The 20,999-nt window shown below is 37.7% G+C and overlaps 1 protein-coding gene and 1 long non-coding RNA gene across 7 annotated transcripts in view; one reads left to right on the forward strand and one right to left on the reverse strand.

The window, feature by feature from the left end:
• LOC124430120 overlaps positions 1–7,196 on the reverse strand; it is a 39,338-nt gene extending 32,142 nt beyond the window's left edge. For 3 of the 4 annotated variants that reach the window (XR_006943664.1, XR_006943662.1, XR_006943665.1), the window contains exon 1: positions 7,063–7,193. This is a non-coding gene — a long non-coding RNA (uncharacterized LOC124430120). Of the gene's footprint in view, positions 1–7,062 lie in introns of all 4 variants that reach the window. The other variant, XR_006943663.1, reaches the window with a different exon arrangement.
• Positions 1–20,999, forward strand: part of LOC124430119 (Krueppel-like factor 6) — a 232,050-nt gene that overhangs the window by 13,667 nt on the left and 197,384 nt on the right. The window contains exon 1 of one of the 3 annotated variants that reach the window (XM_046976252.1): positions 7,171–7,269. The exons of the other annotated variants lie outside the window; for them this stretch is intronic. Coding sequence (XP_046832208.1) covers positions 7,252–7,269 — 18 coding nt within the window. The 5' untranslated portion in view covers positions 7,171–7,251. Of the gene's footprint in view, positions 1–7,170; positions 7,270–20,999 lie in introns of those variants that run through there. 3 annotated transcript variants of the gene reach the window in all.

A 20,999-nucleotide genomic window follows, 5' to 3' on the forward strand; every position in this document is an offset into this window, starting at 1 on the left:
GTTAAATATTTCGTCATTCGAGACTGTAATTATTTAGACATATCGATATCGCGTAATGTAAAGAATTCCTAATACGTTTTTAAAAGGTATATATCTCGTCATTATTACGTGTATAGAGAGCTGTTCCTTCGTTCTTTCGTACATTCGTTCGTACCTTCGTTCGTTCGTTCGTTCGTTCGTTCGTTCGTTCGTTCGTTCGTTCGTTCGTTCGTTCGTTCGTTCGTTCGTTCGTTCGTTCGTTCGTTCGTTCGTTCGTTCTCTTACTTTTACCACTCGCCATCATCGAGATATATCACGAGAAGTCACGACACCGTAACGAATCGTCGCAGTACTGCGTTCAAATCGCCTCAAGGGGGAAGAGCTTGAAGCCAAGGAAAAGAGGTTCGGGGAGAGGCGTGGAGGAGGTTCTTGTCGGATAATTGATAATCCAATTCTTTAGAGGCATTTCGATCCCGTTCGGAGAGATTCGCCGTCGTCCTCGTTGTTGCCGTCGTTACCGAGTTTCACGAGGTAGAGGTACAACGAGGAGGAGTATGAGGAGGAGGAGGAGAAGAGAGACCCAAAGAGGACCGGTCCTTGGAACGTGATCGTCTCAGCATGAGGTCCTCTTCGAGTTTTATACTTCCTTCTCCTCCTTGTCCTCTTATTTTCTCGACTTGGTTTATATTATTGAATTTCTAGTCTCCTTTTTATACTCTACGCATTACATTTAATTCTAACGCGTTAATTGATCATAAGTATCATTAAATGATCATCGATCATTTTCTTTTTGTCTTGTTTTCTTCTTCTTTTTTCTTTTTTTTTGTTTTTTTTGCAAAAATATACTATTAACATTTTACTTTATACGCCTCGTCTAATTGATCATAAATGTCTTTGATCATCGATCATTTCTCTTTATTACCTATACCTACAGAACTCTTTCGATTTCTCAAAAAAAAAAAAAAAAAGAAAAAAAAGAAAAGGAAAAAGAAAAGAAATAAAAGGAAAACTTTCATCGAGAAGCCCCTACCAATTTTTGTACTCCTTCTTTTTTCTTTTTTTTTCTGTTTTTATCTACACGTTAATTAACGTCGTAGTAACGGCAACGAAAGTGGAATTTTACTTTTTACTTTTCACCGTTCACCTCAAACGAAAATCTAGTTCAATGGGCGTCACTAGCTACGAACCCGATGATATCCTACCTACCGTCGCGATATATCGTATAGATTCTCGCACTCCGACCACACTAAGCCTGTTTACTATGCACCAAGCACGATATTGGAGAATGTAGTCGATTAGCCGAGCGCTAATTACTCCCGGCATAACTTCGTCTAATGAGCGAATTACAAGGATAACTTCTGACCGGAAGTGAAATATATATGAACCATACATAGGTATATATATATATATATATACATTTAGAACACATAGAGATCAAATGAAAATACAAAGTAAGCGAGCACGTAAGTATCCATGTTTTACTCTCTCCTTTTTTTTCTTTTTCTTTTCTCTTTTCGCCTTTTCACGATCCATCTTTCGTAAGAAAAATTTCATAATGCTCGATATTGGTGTTAGAAAAAAAAAAAAAAAACAAAAAGAAGTAATGAAACTAAAAAAAAAAAAAAAATAATAATAAGAAACACGTGTCTACATGTTTTTACGTGTACGCAATACAATAATAAACAAGAAAACGTCGACGGTATGTTTGTTTGGGCATCGACATGAACGATAAGGACGAAACGTTTCTTTCGTTCTTTAGATTGTTTGGCTAAGAGGCTCGTTGACACTAGACTGAGTCGTAGTATGCGGACATCTTCGCGCTGCAGGTGTTCTCTCGTAAGTTTATGAAGTCACAAGTCGGTGCACCAGCAAAGCAGTAAGCAAGCATGACAAATGGTTAGCGTATATATTGGTTGAGTAGGCTCGCTCTAACGCTCGACTGACTTATGTGCCTTGGAAATGTCTGTCTTGCCAATTCATTGTCGGACCTGTTAACCGTACGAAGAGAATCATTTTCATTAGTTAATAATATACACAATATATATAAAGTTATCATTGAAAAAAAAAGTATCGAATATGTTCAATATAAAAATGTACATATATCTCTTTCCTTTTCGTTTCTTTAATAAAACAATAAATTATAATGTCTCTAATAAAAATATACCTATATATATAGCTATATTTTTTTTAGATTTTCATATGCATATATATATATAGAAAAAAACGTTATTGCGCGAAGGAAGATAAAAGAGGAATAATTTAAAAAATATATTATTAATTCAGTTCACATTTCGAGCGAGTTAAATTCGTTTAAATAAAATCGATGGAAAGTCAAAAAGAAAAAAAAGAAAATATTCTATCGACAGGCCAATAATAACAGTCAGGATGATTTTGTTGAAATATTTAACAAGTCACAGATCATATTGATTTAGGAATAACCTCGATATAGTTAATTTTCATTTTATCTATCTCTTATTTTCAATGACGACTAGTAACATCATACGTACTATCGTTTGAACGACGGAGCACTTGCATCCTTCCGCGTAACAAGAGACTCGAAAAACACTCGACAGAACACGCAATAGGATCGATCGAGAGTCGTCCATTGACCTCGAGAACGTAACTTACTATGTTTTATTTTGTATTTTAACTATTCGATTCAAAATCGTTCACGGATAGCATGTAAAGGAAAAAAAAGAAAGAAAGAAAGAGGGAGAAAAAATAAAAAAAAGAAGAAAAAATGAAAATACGATTTAACGGTTACTTAAGAAAATAACAGTAAAATCGAAGTAATTAATGTTTCGTGCTAATTACTCTTGCCGTTATTTGTCACGGCTTAAGTGTCAAAGGCGCTCGTTACATTAACGAAGGTTTTAAAGTAAAGATACATTTTCAATGTTGATTATTTCGCGATTTTTTTTATTTCTTTTTTCCTTTTTTTTTCTTTTTGTCCCTATCTTTTTTTTTAATATCTTTTATCGCCTTTTACCCTTTCGATCGAATGGAGAGGAGAGAAACCGAGGGTGATTCCGTATGAATATGCATCAAAGCGTACGCATATTTTTAACGACAAGCGAATACACATCGTTCGTCACACGCGGGCTCGTTCATCGACGGCATTAAACGTAACGTTCCCCCTTTTTCTAAAAAATGTTTCGTATCAGCCATTTAGCGCGTGTGTGTGTGTGTGTGTATGTATATATATATATATATATATATATATATATATATATATATATATGTGTATGTATTGTAGTTTTAGGTTCTAGTGATTTATCTAGCAATTATTTTGATCTAAAATAAAATTAGAAAAAAGAAATAAATGATTCATCAAAGGTATCTATGTTAAGCAAAAGATTAACTATGTATTTAGGTTTGTATTTATAATAGTTATTCCATTTGTTAAATTGTCGTATATATGTACAAAGGCTATAAAAATTATTTTACAAAATGCAACCCTGACGCAACGCGTTTGTTAAATCGAACACCAAGACGATCGTATTAAATTTTGATTAACTATTATTCATGACATTCTTAAATTAATCGATCGATTAATTTCGATTATCGTCATGCGAGTCTTCGTAAATATACTTTCACGAGAATTTGAAAAGTTACTCATTATTCCCTTCATTTTTTACTGTTCTGATAAATACTCAAGAGGCGAATAAATTTCCATTGAAAAAAGGAGATAAGTAAAATCGAGATAGATTAATTAACATTGTCAAAGTTAATTAAAATAATAAGGCAACGATTTTATTTGTATGTATAAAGTATATTTAATTTAATCGTCAGTTTTTATTACTACCTCGGTAATTATATGCGACTTCGTCATTGAATTACGTTGAATATTACGAATGTTATCGCTCCTCGGTTATATCTTCGAAGAAAAATTTGTAGCGCCGAGTAGAGTTCACTTTCTAACGGAGGAATTAGGTATCAAAGAGATAATGCACGTTCTCCGATCGTAAATCGAACAGTCAACCCAACGGAGATAGTTAAACGCTGACGAAATGGCAGACAGCTGACATAGAAGAGGAGTCCTTGCTAGTTTTTATTGGTGTTGTGTGTCGTGCGGTGGCATGCGCCGGGACATACACGTGACTTTTTTATTATTCCATAATATCATTAACTCTTCTTCTTATACGTGTACCTCTTATTAAGGAAGTTGTTCAAGTCCAAGGACTAGAAGAATCTCTCGATAGCAAGGAAAATGAGATCTTCATTAATTTATTATTATTTTCTGTAATAAAATTTTACGTTCGATAATAATAATAATAATAATAAAATAATAATAATAATAGGAGATATAGGTATATATGAGTGAATAGACATTAGGGTAGAAAGTTTCTTCTTTTTCAACGGTTTCGTGAGCGAGAATAAATTACGACGCCTACAGTTTCCTGGGATGAGAGAGCGTTCGAGCGTTATGGTAGAGAGAACATACTTGGATAAAATCGTCGCAAATATTGATTTAGTCTAGAATGGAAGAATAGTTTCATGATGATGACCATCACGAAAGTTATTGACAAAAGAAGAAAAAAAGATAAAAAAGAGAAAGAATTATTTTTATGTTCATTTCAAACGTGTCAAGTGTTACATTACGTATAATTGCATGATCAACAATTTCATTGTTTATTCGTATTCTTAAGTTCATAAATAAATTACAATACGAAATTACGGGATTAATATAAGCGACGTGTTTGTTGTGAATGATTTTGTCGAGACAGAAAGAACTATCTATCGCAATTGGTGGACGATAGAGAGAAATTGTGGGCAGTGTAGGGAGTGTGCACGGTCTGTCGGAGCGAGATATAGGTGGGCGTTCTGCCGGATATGGTTCGCCGGAAGCAGGGGGACCCTTGCCACCGACACGCTCCAAGCTTCTCGACAGCGTCGGAACGTCATTCACGATGATATTTGCCGTTAAATCGAGCCAGTCTCTCTCTCTCTCTCTCTCTCTCTCTCCTCACATACCTCTCACTCTCTCTCTCTCTCTCTCTCTCTCTCTATCTCTATCTCTATCTCTATCTCTTGATTGTGTAGCACCGATTTCTAGATCAAGGCAAGCTCGACTCGCGTTCCGACATTTCTTTATTTTCATTCCTGTTCCACGTTTACGAGAGAATCAGGGATTTCCAACGAATACCACTCGGTTACATCGAGTTGGAATTAATGGACTGCCTCTTCGAATCGATTACTAGGTCGACCAGATATCGCTATTACTCGTGATTCTAACATGATATCTCCATGAGAGAGATCAGTGTATTCGGATAATATCGATAAAAGCGAACTCGCTTTCATTTAACCCTCTCACCGGACTAATAATGCCTCGCAGAATAATATCGAGCCGGTCGATTTTGTAGTTCGGTAAACGTTCGCTTTGAGATCAGACAGAGTAGAATACGATGCCGCCTGTGCGGTGATCCGGTCTACCGCTAATCTAATCTTACCTTGGTGTAATATTAATTCAAGGTATTTGATTCTAATCTCTCGTGGAATTAATGCTCTCAGTCTGCTAACTTGTCTGGCATTAGTTTAATAGTAATCGTAGTGGAGTTAACTCAGTCTGGAACTAGTCTGACTGTGATCTAGTTCAACGACTGTGGTCCAGTTCTCATATTGAGCGAGTTAAACTCGTCTTTAGAAAAATCAATCGAAAGTTTTTAAATAGATGCATCGAATGAGAATAGGGTGGGTATCGTCTTTTCTGTCTTTTCTCTCTCTCTCTCTCTCTCTCTCTCTCTCTCTCTCTCTCTTTCTTTCATCAGAAAGATAAGAACGTTTAGCAATTCTCGAAGAATTCAAAGCAAGAGGGCAAAGAAGATTTATCTAACGTCGATTCGCTGTTCAGCGACATCTCGTTTCTCAATGTCCTGGACTTTGCCTTCTCTCCTTTACTCTCTTTCTCTCTCTCTCTCTCTCTCTCTCTCTCTCCCTCTTTCATTCTGTCTTTCTTTCTTTCTTTCTTTCTTTCTTTCTTTCTTTCTTTCTTTCTTTCTCTTGTACTCGAGCAAGCGTACGACGTACTCTCAAATCGGATATATCTACGGTGGCTATCGATCGCTTTTCCTGCCAGCTTCCTGGCAGTGATTTATCACGGCTCGAGTAGTCCCAGCCCGTTTCGAATCTCGCTGCTGTTACGTTGAATATTCCGCTCGGTGCAAACAGCTCGGACTGGCACGCGCGAGCTCTCGAAACATTGACAGAGATGCGAAAAATGTTTTTTCGCGCACTCATCTCTCTTATCGTCTCGTACATACGTACATACATACATACATAGGTACGTACGTAACACCGAAATAAAATAAAATCGAAGGCACCGGGCGATAATTTTCTCTCATGTCATACTTCGAACTTATTATTTTATATTTCTTACCCAATCGATATAAACTTTCGAGATAGATAGCAAAATTGACACTCAATATTATATATGGAAGTCGGCGTTTCTCTTTTTTTTTCTCTTTTCTTCTTCTTTTCTCTTCTTCTTTTCTCTTTTCGACGTTTCCCTCGTAACAATTTCATGCAGTTTTACTATGTATACATACGTGTACGATACATACATTCTTCGGCATATGCAGACGCACGCGGCGGACGATCGCAACGCGTGCAACAAACTGCGCAGTCTGCAACGACGGCAGGCACGCCCTTCTCCCGTGTCGCACGATACGTCGCACGATACGTCGCGTGGTTCGCTCTATCTACCGGGTGTCGTTTTTCTTTTGTATCATTATAGAAAAGCATCATTATATTTAACGAGTACCGATCTATAATATCACAATATATAATAATTCAAAAAGAAAGAAAAAAAAGAAAAAGATAAGAAAAGAAAAAAAGAATTAAAAATCTATGCGGTATAGATCGTATTAAATAAAATAGATCGATACGATGGAAGAAGATCTATCTAAAGAGAGATAAAATAATTTGATTAAACATTGTGATTGATATCGGTATAACGTTAACATAATCACTGATAGATGATCGAAAGATCTTAACGTTTAGCCACGATCACCGCTGGCGACGGTTTCGACGTTATGCAACGTTGGCTTGTTAGTTACATACATATATAAATACATATATACTTACTTACTTATGCACTGTTAAGCATCGCCGTAGAGCTTCTTTAAGCGGACAGCTTAATGCCGCTAGCCACGTACTGCCTTATGTATACACAGTGTCTACGTATTACGCGTTGCCCGCCAGCTAGTCGGATCGCGTCTTCTATCGTGCGAGAACGCGAAGACGATCTCTACGTGCTGCTTTTATGTATTGTACATGTATCTATCTGCCTATGTATGTATATATATATATATATATGTATGTGTGTATGTGTATGTGTATTTATGTGTAGCGTATATAACGATGGACGAAAGCCCCTAGTGTATCTTCGTGTCTGGCAGCCTTCACCTCTTTTCAACGGGCGTTTCCGTGGCTCTAACTACCGTCGCTTTCCAACGAGCTTAAACGTCGCTCTCTATTCCTCTACTTGACGAAGATCATGAAAATTGATATTCGGGAAGACGAGCCTTTCTTCCTGCAGGAAATCGTGGGAAAGAGGGTAACGATGCTTTCGAACGATAGGGATCGTAACTTGGTCTAGGAAAATAATTAAAAAAGAAAAAGAAAAAGAATAAAAAAAAAGAGGAATTCACCGTTCGGTGAATAATGTTTCTTCTCTATTATTTTTTTTATTTTATTTTTTTACTATTTCTCTCATTCTCTCTCTCTCTCTGTCTCTCTCGTTCCTTTATCTTATCCTTTCGTTTTTTTTTATTTATTTATTTATTCATAATAGATTAGCATCATTCCCATTTCTACTTGAATTTATTTATAGTAGATATTATAAGAGATGATAATTTTCAATGTGTACAATCAGATTATCGATAAGACCTATATACTCTTGGTGTGTCGGTAGCTCTATACGATGCCATATAGAACGTTTAGATCGTTTCAGTAATATTTATGATATATATATACTATATTAGAGTTACTTTATAGATCACGCGCGTACTTAGTTACTTGTTTCGTTGGAGCGTAACGCGCGTAATGAATCCCGACTGTTAATAAATCTCGCGTTACGAAGCGTAATATGGTCGGTCGAAGTAGACGAGGAAAAGCCACACGCGACAAAGTCGTTTTCATGGTCCTTTATATACACATATATATATATATATATATATATATATATATATATATTTCTTTCTTTTTTCTTTTTGATAATAATCGAAATCGACGGACTGTTGAAAGAAATTCATGATAGTTATGCTCGTACGTTTTCTTTCCTATTTCTTTCGATTCTTTACCGATTACGGGCGACGGTGGTCGCATAATTACGGCAATTACGGATCGCAGAGTTATGGACTGTCGGAATAAATACAAGCCGGCGCCATTAAACGACTCCACTGCGGCGGTTCTTCTGTACTCGCACACGTATTTAAGGCAATGGTAAAAGAAGCATAGTAGTAGCCCGAGGAGATTCTCTCTCTCTCTCTCTCTCTCTCTCTATATATATATATATATATATATATATATATACTTACACACATACATATATATATATTTATATATTTTATATATATAGTATTCGTGCATGTGGCTATCGGTAGACAGCCTCTTTGTTCTTTGGCGAGTCGCGGTAACGATTATATCGAAGCGTTTCCTTTCAAGGTCGCGAGCACACGAACACATACACCTCTCTTTCTCTTTCTTTCTTACTCTCTCTCTCCACCTCTCTCTCTCTCTCTTTCTCTCTTTCTTTTTCTCTCTCTCTCCCCGTTGCACGTGCACCGAGAACGATGGATCTTACACATATTTTTCTATGTTCAGATAAGGTTGATGCAGCCTTCGATAAAACGACGATACTTGTTTGTAAAGATTATCTTTACGTTATGCATAAATCATCATAGCGTTATGATCCATGTTTCTCTATGAAACAATACAAAAAGAGATAGAGAGAGAAAGATAGAGATAGAGGGAGATAGAAATAGAAAAAGAGAGAGCGAGAGAGAGAGAGAGAGATGAGCTCTTTCAACTCGATGCACATTAGAAATCTTTCAATAATTTCGCTTGTAAAATTTTCTTTTCATTTATAGAAACACGTTTTGCTTTGCAACTAATCCGCGGCAATTTGTCGAGACTAGTTTTGATCGTGGCATTTATCAAAAAAGAAAGAAAGAGAGAGAAAGAGAAGAATCGTTCGCCTTCTTCTTCTTCGTCTTCTTTTCTAGGCAAGCGAGCAATTTTCTGCGATGGTTTTCAGTCGACACGAACGATGGATTTTCTTTGCGTGTGTACGTTCTTACATTTACACGAAGGCTCGCACGCAACACCAACGAAACACGTTTGTTCGTTTGTTCCTCTCGAAGAGAAGGAGACCAAGTTGAAGGTGAATGGCGGGCGTGGCTCGACCAGTCATGGTAGTGGGGTGGGTGCATCCTGCTGCACAACAACGACGACGACGACGCCTTGATCGTCCTCTTCCTTCCTCTCTTTCTATCTCTCTCTCTCTCTCTCTCTTTTTCTCTAAGTGCCGAATCGAAAATCATTTCTCTCTCATCTCTCTTTTTTCTGTTCTTTTATATATATATATATATATATATATATATATATATATATATATATATATATGTTTCCGTCTTATAAAAAAAATAATTTGATCGATCGAAAATTTGTAAGTGTCTCTCTTCCTCTTTCTCTTTTTTTTACTCTTTCTTTCTCTCTCTCTCTCTCTCTCGTTCGTTTATCTTCAACTAATATCAATTTAATCGATACAAGTCACAACTCTAAACGTCCGTTCGATTCACCGATCAACGGACGTTTATTGATCGCGAACGATTCCTCAAGTATTTATTCCCGATCGTACGTCATAAGTCGACAGGCAATACGCTCGCGCGTAAACCTCGATACTTGAGTCACTTCGGAACGCATTATATTGTTGGTATGTCTGTACGTATGTATTCTCAACGTTGTCGATTAGACTTTAATCGTGTGACGATTTATCGACGTCCACCTTGTACCACTTTTTCTCTCTCTCTCTCTCTCTCTCTCTCTCTGTTGAAAATAGAATATTATCTTACCTTGTGAAAAACATAAGATTTCTTTGTACCGAGCAATAATACGAGCATTTCGACAATTTATATTTAAGATTCATTGCCCTTTGTGTTCGGGCTTATTTTCTTCTTATTCGTCGTTCTTTTTCCTTCGCGACAGCTGACTCATTGTTCATGAGAATTCCTTCGACATCGCGACGAATCATTTCTATTTCTAAAATCAAAGAATCAAGGTCAATGCTCGAAGACGACCTCCAAGTGTCATCGTACGAGAACTTTGGACTATGGAATAACGGTGCGGCCTTTAGAGTTGATATTACTTTCTTCGTCCTTGTTGAATTATTTTAAGAAATTTTGATCTATCGTCATTTTAAATAATCAAATTTGTTCGAGAAAATTCGTCTCTTTTTTCCTTTGCGTGTTTTTTCTTTTTTTTTCTTTTTTTTTATCTTCGTGAGAAACACCAATATGATAATCTTCATCAAGCGAGTCATTCGGGATTGGGATATGAGGTGTCTGTATAGGTTGAAGTGGAGGTGAAGGTTGTGATCAAAGTTGTTGAGGAAAGAAAGGTAGGAACGAGAGGATTGACTATGCGGCCGAGTCAGGTACCCACGTTTCTGATGAGCTGGAGTAACAGAATGAGAGAAAGATAGAGGTAGATGGGTGGGAATAGTAGAATGAGATAAAGAGAGAGAGAGAGAGAGAGAGAGAGAGAGCAAACTGTTTACTCATTAGACCGGATAATTGCAAGTGGGCCTGGGCTCACCTCGACCTCGCCTTACCCCTCTCACATCGTCCTTCACCTTTATACACCTAACTCGTACGTATCTTCTGCGGCTTCCCAGCACAGATTTATTATTCGTCTTTTCTACCTTGGGAAAATGCACAATTCTCATGTTCGATCGATTATAATATTTTCCTTAATATTACTCGAGATCTTTTATAGAGAAAGAGAAAAAAGGAAACAAGAGAAAAAAACAAAAATTACAAAAAGAGAAATAGCATCGCGTCTTTTCATTCCTTCGTTCTATCAAAATTATACAAAATGCTTTGAGCCATGTATTATTAATAATACGGAAAGTGCGAAGAAGAAAAAGGGAAAAAGAAGGAAAAAAAAAAATAAAACGTCAACTGGCGGCGAGTAATAAGCGAGATTTCTTGTTATGCAACGCCATGTAATAATTCTAACGCCCACTGGATGGATAGTTTGGCTTTGCTTGAATTAACAACCAACCAGAGTGGTGGTGGTACGGATGGCGAGCGTGCGCGTATCTACTTCTCATTGATCGTTTCCCAGACATCACGGCTTGCAAAGGGCAATTAAACCGTTACACCGCTAATTATCATTTGTCACGTGATCGACCTAAATCCAATGTAAGGGAAGCAAAGGACAGGCGGGGGAGAGAGAAAGAATAAAGACAAAACGTCATGCGTTAATATTCATTTTTTTTTGAATGGCAAAGAAAGAAGAAAAAGAAAAAAAGCAAAAGGTATGAAAAACGTGACATAATTGGTCGATTCGTAGCACGAAATGCACGGGGAACTTGTCTCGATCGATAATTCATTAGAAAGAGAAAGAAAGAGAGAGAGAGAGAGAGAGAGAGAGAGAGAGAGAGAGAGAGAGACGACGATGACGACGACGACGACGACGACGACGACGATCATATAGCGTGACGAGAAATCGTAATGAGTGTATCGTCGATACGACGACGATGATACCCCAGCTCAACCTAGGGCATTTTCACTTTTACACAATCGTATCTTGGACGCACGCGCTACTGCAAGTGCATACTCATGATACCGTCGCATTTCCTCGTAATATATGCACATGGAATTGTTACGTAATGATCGCTCTTATCGCCGTGTGCTACGGTAGCACTGAGTTATAACGTCAAGGTCTACGACGTATGCCAGTTCTATCGAGCTATCGAAGTTTTCAAAGCGGTTTAACGAAAATTGTCTCTCTCTCTCCCTCTCTCTCAACTATTATGATCGATAATAATAGAAAATATGAATTCGATCGATTTAATCGCTAAGCAATTGAAAAAGTTGGGGCTGAACTTTCGAACGGTTATTTCTCTCTTTTTATTCTTTTTTTCTTTTTCTTTTTTTTCTTTTTTCTTTTTTCTTTGTTTCTTTTCCTTTTCATCGTATAGGAAAACGTACACGTATATATATGCAAGTCTTGCATGCATGACGAACGACGATGACGACGGTCGACGATTCGAAATCATAAAAAAAGTAAAGATGCATCGCACACGGATGATCGCGAGTGCGAAAACGCGAAGGAGGGCGCGGCAGTCGATGGTCATGATGCATTGTTACATTGGCCCAACCCTAATGGATGCCAAGACGTTTGGATCAAGATACATTTCATGGGTGAGAAGAAAATTCGTTGGTTTACAAGAGTCGTAGGTAGATCAAGTTGGAACCATATGGCCTTGATAGTGCATCGTACATCGTTGATGAAAAGAAACGTTGATTTGATATTTCTAATTGTATTGTAATTATTAAAACGAGAGTCATTACGTTCGTTTTTCAAATACTTATCACGTTGAGTGTTTTTCAAATTATTTACTATTACTCTCTCTCTCTCTCTCTCTCTCTCTCTCTCTCTCTCTCTTTCTATCTCTCTCTACTTATCTATTCTTTTATTTCGTGAAATTTGTTCTGTGTAATCCATTATGCTTTAACATACATTATTAGGATTATTCTTAGAATTGTTTCACGATTTAAAATGAAGATAGACACGTTCGTAGAAAAATATTTAAATATATATATTATGTAGGTGCATATAGGTATATTATTATTATTATTATTAATATTTCTATTTTTATTTCATTTCACGAAGAGCAAAAGATAATCATTTTTTACGCGTGTCATTCGCAGGATCGATATTAAAGAACTTGTATTGCATAATTCGAAGGAACGATTGATTTTGTTCATTGATCAGTCATTGGGTAATCGTATGTATAAGTTGGCTGGTTTTAAAATGAACAAATAAAAATCCTCAGTGAGAAAAGAGAGAGAGAGAGAGAGAGAGAGAGAGAGAGAGAGACAGTAAATACACCCGCGCATTCGCATATTTCGCTTAGGTTCGCATAGACGATAGATCGAGGCTGCCTAGTGGCACGAGCCGTCACGAAATCCGGAAGCGATTGGAAATGAATGCAAAGAGAATCGAGATAGTAGCTCGCGTTTACGCTCGCGATATCGGAGGAGGACGTATTAGCATGAGAGATTAATTTATCAGTCTACGTAGACAGAAAGAGAGTAAGAGAGTAAGAGATAGATAGAAAATGTAGGTATAAACAAATGGTAGATAGAAAGAGAGAGAGAGAGAGAGAGAGAGAAGAAATGCGTAAAGTCGAAGAGTTTCGAAATGATCGGTCTCACAACGTTTCGTTGTCCAAGTTAACCTGACGTATCGTATACGCGTAGCTGAAAGGAGCGCGAGCGCGCATATACAAGGTGGATTGAATTATAAGCGCTACCGTCTAATCCGCGCGCGTCTAAACCGAGCTCGTGTACTACGGTCACGCTTGAATTATGCTCGTTCTTCGAGAACGAAACGTGAAGACTGAGAAACGGGGAGAGAGAGAGAGAGAGAGAGAAAGAGAGACTCGATTTTGTCAGAATTCTAAGGAGATTCCCTTCTCGTAATTCGATTTCTTTTTTCTCTCACTTTGATGTTCGATGAAAACGATTTCAAATGTGTTTCTTCGTATGCCATACCAAACGAAGGAGTTGAAAAGGATATTTTTAAAGTAAGCGCGTCTCACGTTTATACGATCGAACCTAAGTCCTTTTTCTCGCGTCTCGTAAGGATAAGAACTTGGATATATCGTCTCTCCTGTACGCTCGCCGCTAGCTTTAATGAGAATCATTGATCAGTAGGGGTAGGAGAAGGAAAGGTAGTAGAAGCTGTGCTGCAAATCGTTGTTACAAAAAGGTCGGTCTCTCTTTAAGAGAGGCACGAGGCGACGTTCGTCGGCTATACGGTACGCGGTGCATCAATTAGTCCTGCGATAATTAGCGACAGCAAGCGACCGAGTCGGCCACGCTTGCTTGACCATCACAATAAAATACTTTTTCCTTCGTTAAGAAAGCACGTTTAGTAAGTGTCTCTTTGTTTTCATTCTATTTTATATCAACGGCGATGGTTCATCGTCGTCCACGTAAAGATTACTAATTTTATTGCACCCCGTATCGGTTACGATCCGTGTGTTTGTCCGTCTTCTTCTTCATCGATCACCGAAAGATCAATGACAACCATTTTATTTATTCACCTTTTTTACTTTTCCCTTCCCCTCCGGCCCCTCCCCGTCGATACATATATCTTTTGAAACGATAGCGATGCTCGCGAGAGTGCTATACGATGGTGTTCATCGAAAAAAAAGTTTGAAAAGATTCCTATGAGATCCGAATAACGATCCCGAGGCTCTCTACGGATCGATCGGATCTCGATCGGCGTTTGATTAATAGAGCGTTTCTTGTCTTAGCACGTGAACGATCGAGAACGAAAGAGACAGAGAAAGAGAGAGAGAGAGAGAGAGAGAGAGAGAGAGAGAGAGAGAGAATGAAAAACGGACGAAGAAAATGTAACAGTGTAATAAATACCGATTTTCCTTTCGATTTCCTTGAAACCAAACGCGAACTCTCTCGCCTTCTCGCAAAAAAAAAGAAGAAGAAAAAAAAAGAAAAGAAAAGAAAAAAGAAAAAACTCGTGGCTACATTCGGAACGAAAACGGGTCGATTCTCTTTCGCAATGGACATTTTTTCCCCTTCTTTTTTTGTTTCGTTTTGTTTGTTTTTATTTTTGCTTTCGTTTTTATTTTTTTATTCTTTTCTTTTTTTCTTTTATCTCTTTTCACGTATTACCGATAACGCTCGCGTAATTCTCGTGAGTAAACACAGGTGTGTTTACATATACAGGTCATTGTATTAAGAACACAGAGTTCGTTTGAATGGTACCTTACGTTACTCTAGTTGTATTGTTTTTATTTTGAAATTGAATCTCATTCGTGTAGGACGAAGTCAGTTGATTACGTGACACGATAGAGACAAGTACTCGGGCGTACACGTACGGTAAATTAATCGGCTAGTTATAGGCGAGAAAGCAAGTCGTAGTTACGATCACAGCATGGTGTCCGTGTCTGTACGTTTAAAGAAGAGAAGAGAGAGAGAGAGAGAGAGAGAGAGAGAGAGAGCACGTTAAAAGTCGCTTGTAATTTTGTGCAACGCATTCAAGAGAACACCCTGAAGCATCGTACGGTCTCTCGCACGTGCGTAATGGGCAATAACAATCAATTTGCATGGATATAAGGCTTGCCACAGGGATGGTGGTCCACTTTGGTAGATGCAGTATCAACGAGGAGAAAAAATAAAGAAGAAGAAGAAGTTATGATATTACAGAAAGAAAGAAAGCTATTCTGAAGGTATGATGAAGCAAATTTTGTTAACGAGCAATTTTTCGTATTAATTTTTATTCGATATCGTATAAGAGAGAGAGTGTGTGTGTGAGAGAGAGAGAGAGAGAGAGAAAATAAATATAAGACTTTATGTAACGAAAGGCAAAAATCTTGTTTTTTCTTTCTTTTCCTTTTCTTTCTTCTTTTCTTCTCATTTTTGTTCTACTTGGCAACTTTTGACGACTTTTCGACGTGTTCCATACGAGAAAATCGAATAAAACGAGGAGATATGTCAGCGGACATCGTGTCGTCTTGCACGACCTTGAAATGTTTGCCGCTTTAAAACAGCTTTAAAACCGGTATCTAAAACGTCAAGATAGAGGGAATGCCTGTGCACGCGCTGTCTGTTTGGACAGTTGAAGAAGAGAAGGAAGGCGTCATGGAATAAGAAGAAGAATCATCGTGAAGGTGATGCCCCTACGAGAGGAAGAAGAATTTCTTCTATGGACCACCTAATAGATCTCTTGGACCTTTCATCGAAAGAGAAATCATAAGCGAAGGACGGCGAACTTTCTATCTTATTGAATATTCTTGCGAAATATTCTAGGCTCTTCTTCTTCCTCTTCCTTCTTCTTCCTTTTTTCTTTTTCTTTTTTTTTTTTCTTTTCCCTTTCTCCTCTATTTAAAACGAAGACGAAGCTCGATCGATCGATCATCGAACATCATATTCCGATAGTATCTTCGTTCAACGAAATTCTTCAAATAAGATGAAAGCGATAAGAAAGAGTCTACGGGAGATCTCTCTTTTGAGAATTTATATACACAGTCGATTAGCATGTATTCGAATTCGTTTCCGAAGACATTAGCCTCATTTCCGTGCCACCTCGAGTTCAGTTTCGCGTTTGACCATCTAAATTGTTTGCAATATCATTTGACACCTTCGTCGAAACATGGATGATTATCGCCGGCATTGCTTTTCGAAATCTATAGAAGGAAGAAAGAGAAAGAGAGAATCGAATTTCTTCCTTTTATCTCACGCACGTGCATCGAGTAGAATGCATCTTCCCTTTTGCTGAACATCCCACTCTCTCTCTCTCTCTCTTTCTTCCTTTCTTTCTTTCTCTCTATCGTGCATACACGTACAAGAGCATTCACGATACTTCAAAGAAAGAAAGAGAGGGAGAGAGAGAGAGAAAGAGAAAGAAGGAAGATGGTGGGTGTGCGATTAAAGGCGTTAAAACATGCGCGTTACGTGTCGAGAAATTATGTCGACTCAACCGGATCGTGTCTTCCTTTTTTTTACATCTTTTTCTTTCTCTCTCTCTCTTTTTCTCTATCTGTTCCTTTTGCAAAGCTTACACCATTTTCGCGGTCACGATAATGCGATTACGCATTTTACGTATACCAGATCGTATGGTACAATAAAATAGTAATCTTTATGAGTCTCGAACGAATTCGAAATTGTCTCTACACGTTCTCTTATTTTCTTTCTCTCTCTCTCTTTCTATATATACATATATATATATAAAACACGTTGCAGAAATCTTTCCCCTAGAAAACGATTTAGTAGCACTAGGAGAAAAATTACTTTATTAGCTCTCCCGTGATAATAGCTCAATCCAAGTTAGAAAATCATACGTCTTGGCGTAAATAGGTGAGCCGTTCGAGGCGAGCTAATCGATCGTATCGTCGAATTATCCCCACCCGTAGGATAGTGCACAGGGTGCATCATCGGTACTCGCCACGCCCAGTTTAGGATTACGATCAAACGTTATTTCTCCTGTTCACTACGATGTTCATATCTTGAAGTATCGTATCGCTTTATAATTAACGACTTCTCGTTCACAGAGAAATTTTATTATGCTTGCGATAGATGTAATTGATATAAAGCAACCCTATCAACCGAAGAGAAGTAAATGTAAGGATGGATCTCTTTCTCTTTCTCTCTTTAGCTAAGAGAGGAGAATAACGCGGGAGGAGTTGAGCTTGTTTCTCTTTGGTATGTTAAAAGAGAAGAAGAAAAAGAAGAAGAAATAGAGAAAAAAGAAAGAAAGAAAGAACGAAAGGAAGAAAGGGAAAGAGAGAGAGAGAGAGAGAGAGAGAGAGAGAGAGAGAGAGAAAAGAAAACGGGAGGAGACTTTTTATCGCGCCGAATGTCAGGTCGATTAATTTTTGTAATCTTATGCTTTGAAATCTGGGTGCAGCCTTGATTTATTTCACTCGAGATCATCGTACGCCTGCAAACGAGCTCGTGCTCGCAAACGCATCGAAGCTTTCTCTCTTCTCTCTCTCTCTCTCTCTCTCTCTGTCTGTCTCTCTATCTCCTTCTTTCTTTCTTTCCTGTCCACACTAACACCATCAACATATTTAAAGTATACACGCATATGCGCCGGACTCGCACCCTCCTCCGGCTCTGTTCCTCTCTTCCTCCTACCCTATATCCTCCATTTTCTCCCTTCCTCTTCCTCTTCCTCCCTCTCTCTCCCCCACCAATACAACGTCTTCCTTGCCTCGCGAATAAATATAAATCGTACATAATTGATTCAAAGGGCAATGTGGGCGAATCTCCTGCGATCGGTAGAAAGCTGTTATTCATGGGCCGACCGTGGTCGACGACTAGTCGCACGAGCAATGAAAGCATAAATACGTTGGCTATTTGCAGAGTGCTGTCGATACGTCCCCCCCGGTAAATGGCTTATAAACGTATCGCCTATCGCATTTAGAAATCGCCTCTGTGAATCTGTCGGCGCGTAATTTGTATGCCCAGTAGTAGTAATAGTAATAGTAATAGTAGTGGTAGTAGTAGTAGTAGAATTCTCTTTTATTCTCCCATTTTTTCTTTTGCTCTTTTATTTTTTTCCTCCCTCGAGCTTTTAATCTTTAATTTATTTATATTATTAAGTTCACATTCGATCGCAATGAATTCTAACGTTATATTTCATAGGATCGTAGTATTTCAATGGGGAAGGCTATGTACAAAAATATCTTATAATTGTTTCTATCGATATATATATATATATATATATATGAATGAAAATATTATATAGTCCATACGTCGAAAGAATTTAGATATTCCCATTGAAATTTTATTAGAAGATAATTGTTAAGTCGTAAGAATTGATCGTATTATCTATTTAATTTCATGATAACTCGATATCGTGGTAATCCTTAGAGAAGTCGATCGAGAATGGTTTATGGCTCTTAACGGGTGTGAGAACGAAAGCATCTTTGACTGGCGCGAGGCTAAAACTATCGCTCACTTCTGCTTGCTCGGAGCTCGGTAGCTGGCAGTTCTGGCAGTAAGTAATTAACTGCAGGTACTTACGCACGTTTCCGCCGTATATATGAATAACGTGCTCTAACCGGCCTCCTCGTGGGCGTTCGTCGATATAGGAACGTGCGAGAAAGCCATTCCCTTCTTAGTGTCTACGATCTCGCACGAGTTAAAGCGTCGATCCATCCATATTCTAACGATAATGAGAGGGTGTTTAATCTTTACGACTGCTAGCAAGAGAAAGAGAGAGAGAGTTAAACCCTTCAGGAATAAATGTTTTTCTTCTTTCGCTATATTATCATCTATGTATGTAGCTAAGTTGTGTTATTAAATGGCATTATTCTCTAAGTTCTTTAAACTATGTACAAGTTTATATTGGTATTGATAAAATGAATATACTTGTTCTCTTTTTCTCTCTCTTTCTCGAAAATAATATCCCTAAGGTCAGTATTTTCTATGAGAGATAGATAGATAGATATAGAGAGAGAGAGAGAGAGAGAAAGAGAGTGAGAAAGAGAAAGAGAGAACATGAAAACATTTCTCCGAGAAACGATTTCGCTGCTAATAGCTTCATTTCGATATATAATCCCATTACCGAATACGGTTCGAGGTATTAAGTAGAAGCAGGTGTACATATTAAAGGCACACGCGAGTAGTAACACGTGCACGATGTGGACGGCAAAGACGAGGATCTTTAATCGCAAACGCGATACTTACCGGCTTACCGGTGCACAACTCCGGTGTTTGCACGGACCGTTAGTTCGCAGTTCGTACATCTACAAACCTGTTATTCAAATTCTGTAGCATCGATGCTACATCGATGTAACATTACGTGAACGCTTAATCGCTTTTCGATTATTATATACCAACCTCATCGCAAATTCATGCTGATTCCGAATGAATAGATAGATAGATAGATAGATAGATCGATAGATAGATAAGTAGATAGGTAGGTAGGTAGGTAGGTAGGTGGATAGATAGATAGATAGGTAGAAGGATGTTAAAAGGTAAACTGTAAAGAAAAAGAGAAAAGTAGTAGAGAGCACGAACGGTTAGCACCAGCCCTGCTGCTTACAACGACTCTCTAATTGCGTTCTCGAGTTCCTGCGACGACTTCCCGAAGATGTAGCGCGTTTGCTAACGCGTGTTTATCCGGACTAGCTAGAGAGAGAAAGAGAGAGAGAGAGAGAGAGAAATTAGTGTGGCACTCGAAAGAGTTCCTAACATGTTACTTTGCCGACCGATCGAACGTTGTATTTCTCTTCCGATCGGTCTTAGTAAATATTTGACTATTCTCTTTGAAACTTCAAAAGAGAAATGTCTTCTCTCTCACTCTCTCTCTTTCTCTCTCTCTCTCTCTCTCTCTCACTGTGTCTGTTTTTCTGACTCTTTCTTTTCCTTATTTTTGATCAAAGTTAAGACGCGAAACCGATCCGCATCGTATACCACGTCTTCTTCCGATCGATCTAACTTGTTATTACCGTAATGACCGAGATATTCATTTACTACTTAATGTCTCCTTACTAGCGATAACTATAATCGAAACTTCCGCTTATTTCAGCTTCTCGACGAATGAGAGTCTTTTTGTAACTACGTATCGAATTATTCGGTGTTAAGCAATATTTCATTTAATTAATTATTTATGTTCTTATTGTATTCAATTTATACACACACACACACACACACACATATATTGATAACCTGAAATCATTTTCATCTTTATTGTAATTGACGTATGTTAAAATTGAAATTAATAAAATATTTCAATTGTAATTGCGTTAATTGAATATAATATTATCTATTACCAGTACTAAGTGATACAGTTTACCGAATGGCTTAATGCTAATACAATTAATAGGAACTATGAATTTTTAATTTTCATGTTGATTATTGATTTCATGTAGATCATTAAATATAGAAATGTATTGTACGTAGATATTTGTATGATATGAGAGTGAAGAGAGTTATTTTCTAGTTTTGCAATGGATTTTCGGAATCGCTTGGATAAAGATTGTAAAAAGAGCACATTGTCCTCGTTGTGAACGTATTTCACGAATTTTCATAGTCAATTTTGATCAATTTAATATTTTTGTATTTTCGACGCTAGATATTTTTTATATATAATTTCTAAAATATTTACACACGCACACATACACACACACACACACATTAGGTATCATAGGAAGAGAAAACATATCCAATTTGCAGTAGCATTTGGCCTCTTTGCGGTTTTCGAGCTAATGAGATTCATACTCGAAAGTAACGAGATCCTGTCGGTATTATCTA

This window comes from Vespa crabro, chromosome 17, assembly GCF_910589235.1.
Source record: "Vespa crabro chromosome 17, iyVesCrab1.2, whole genome shotgun sequence".
NCBI lineage: Eukaryota > Metazoa > Arthropoda > Insecta > Hymenoptera > Vespidae > Vespa > Vespa crabro.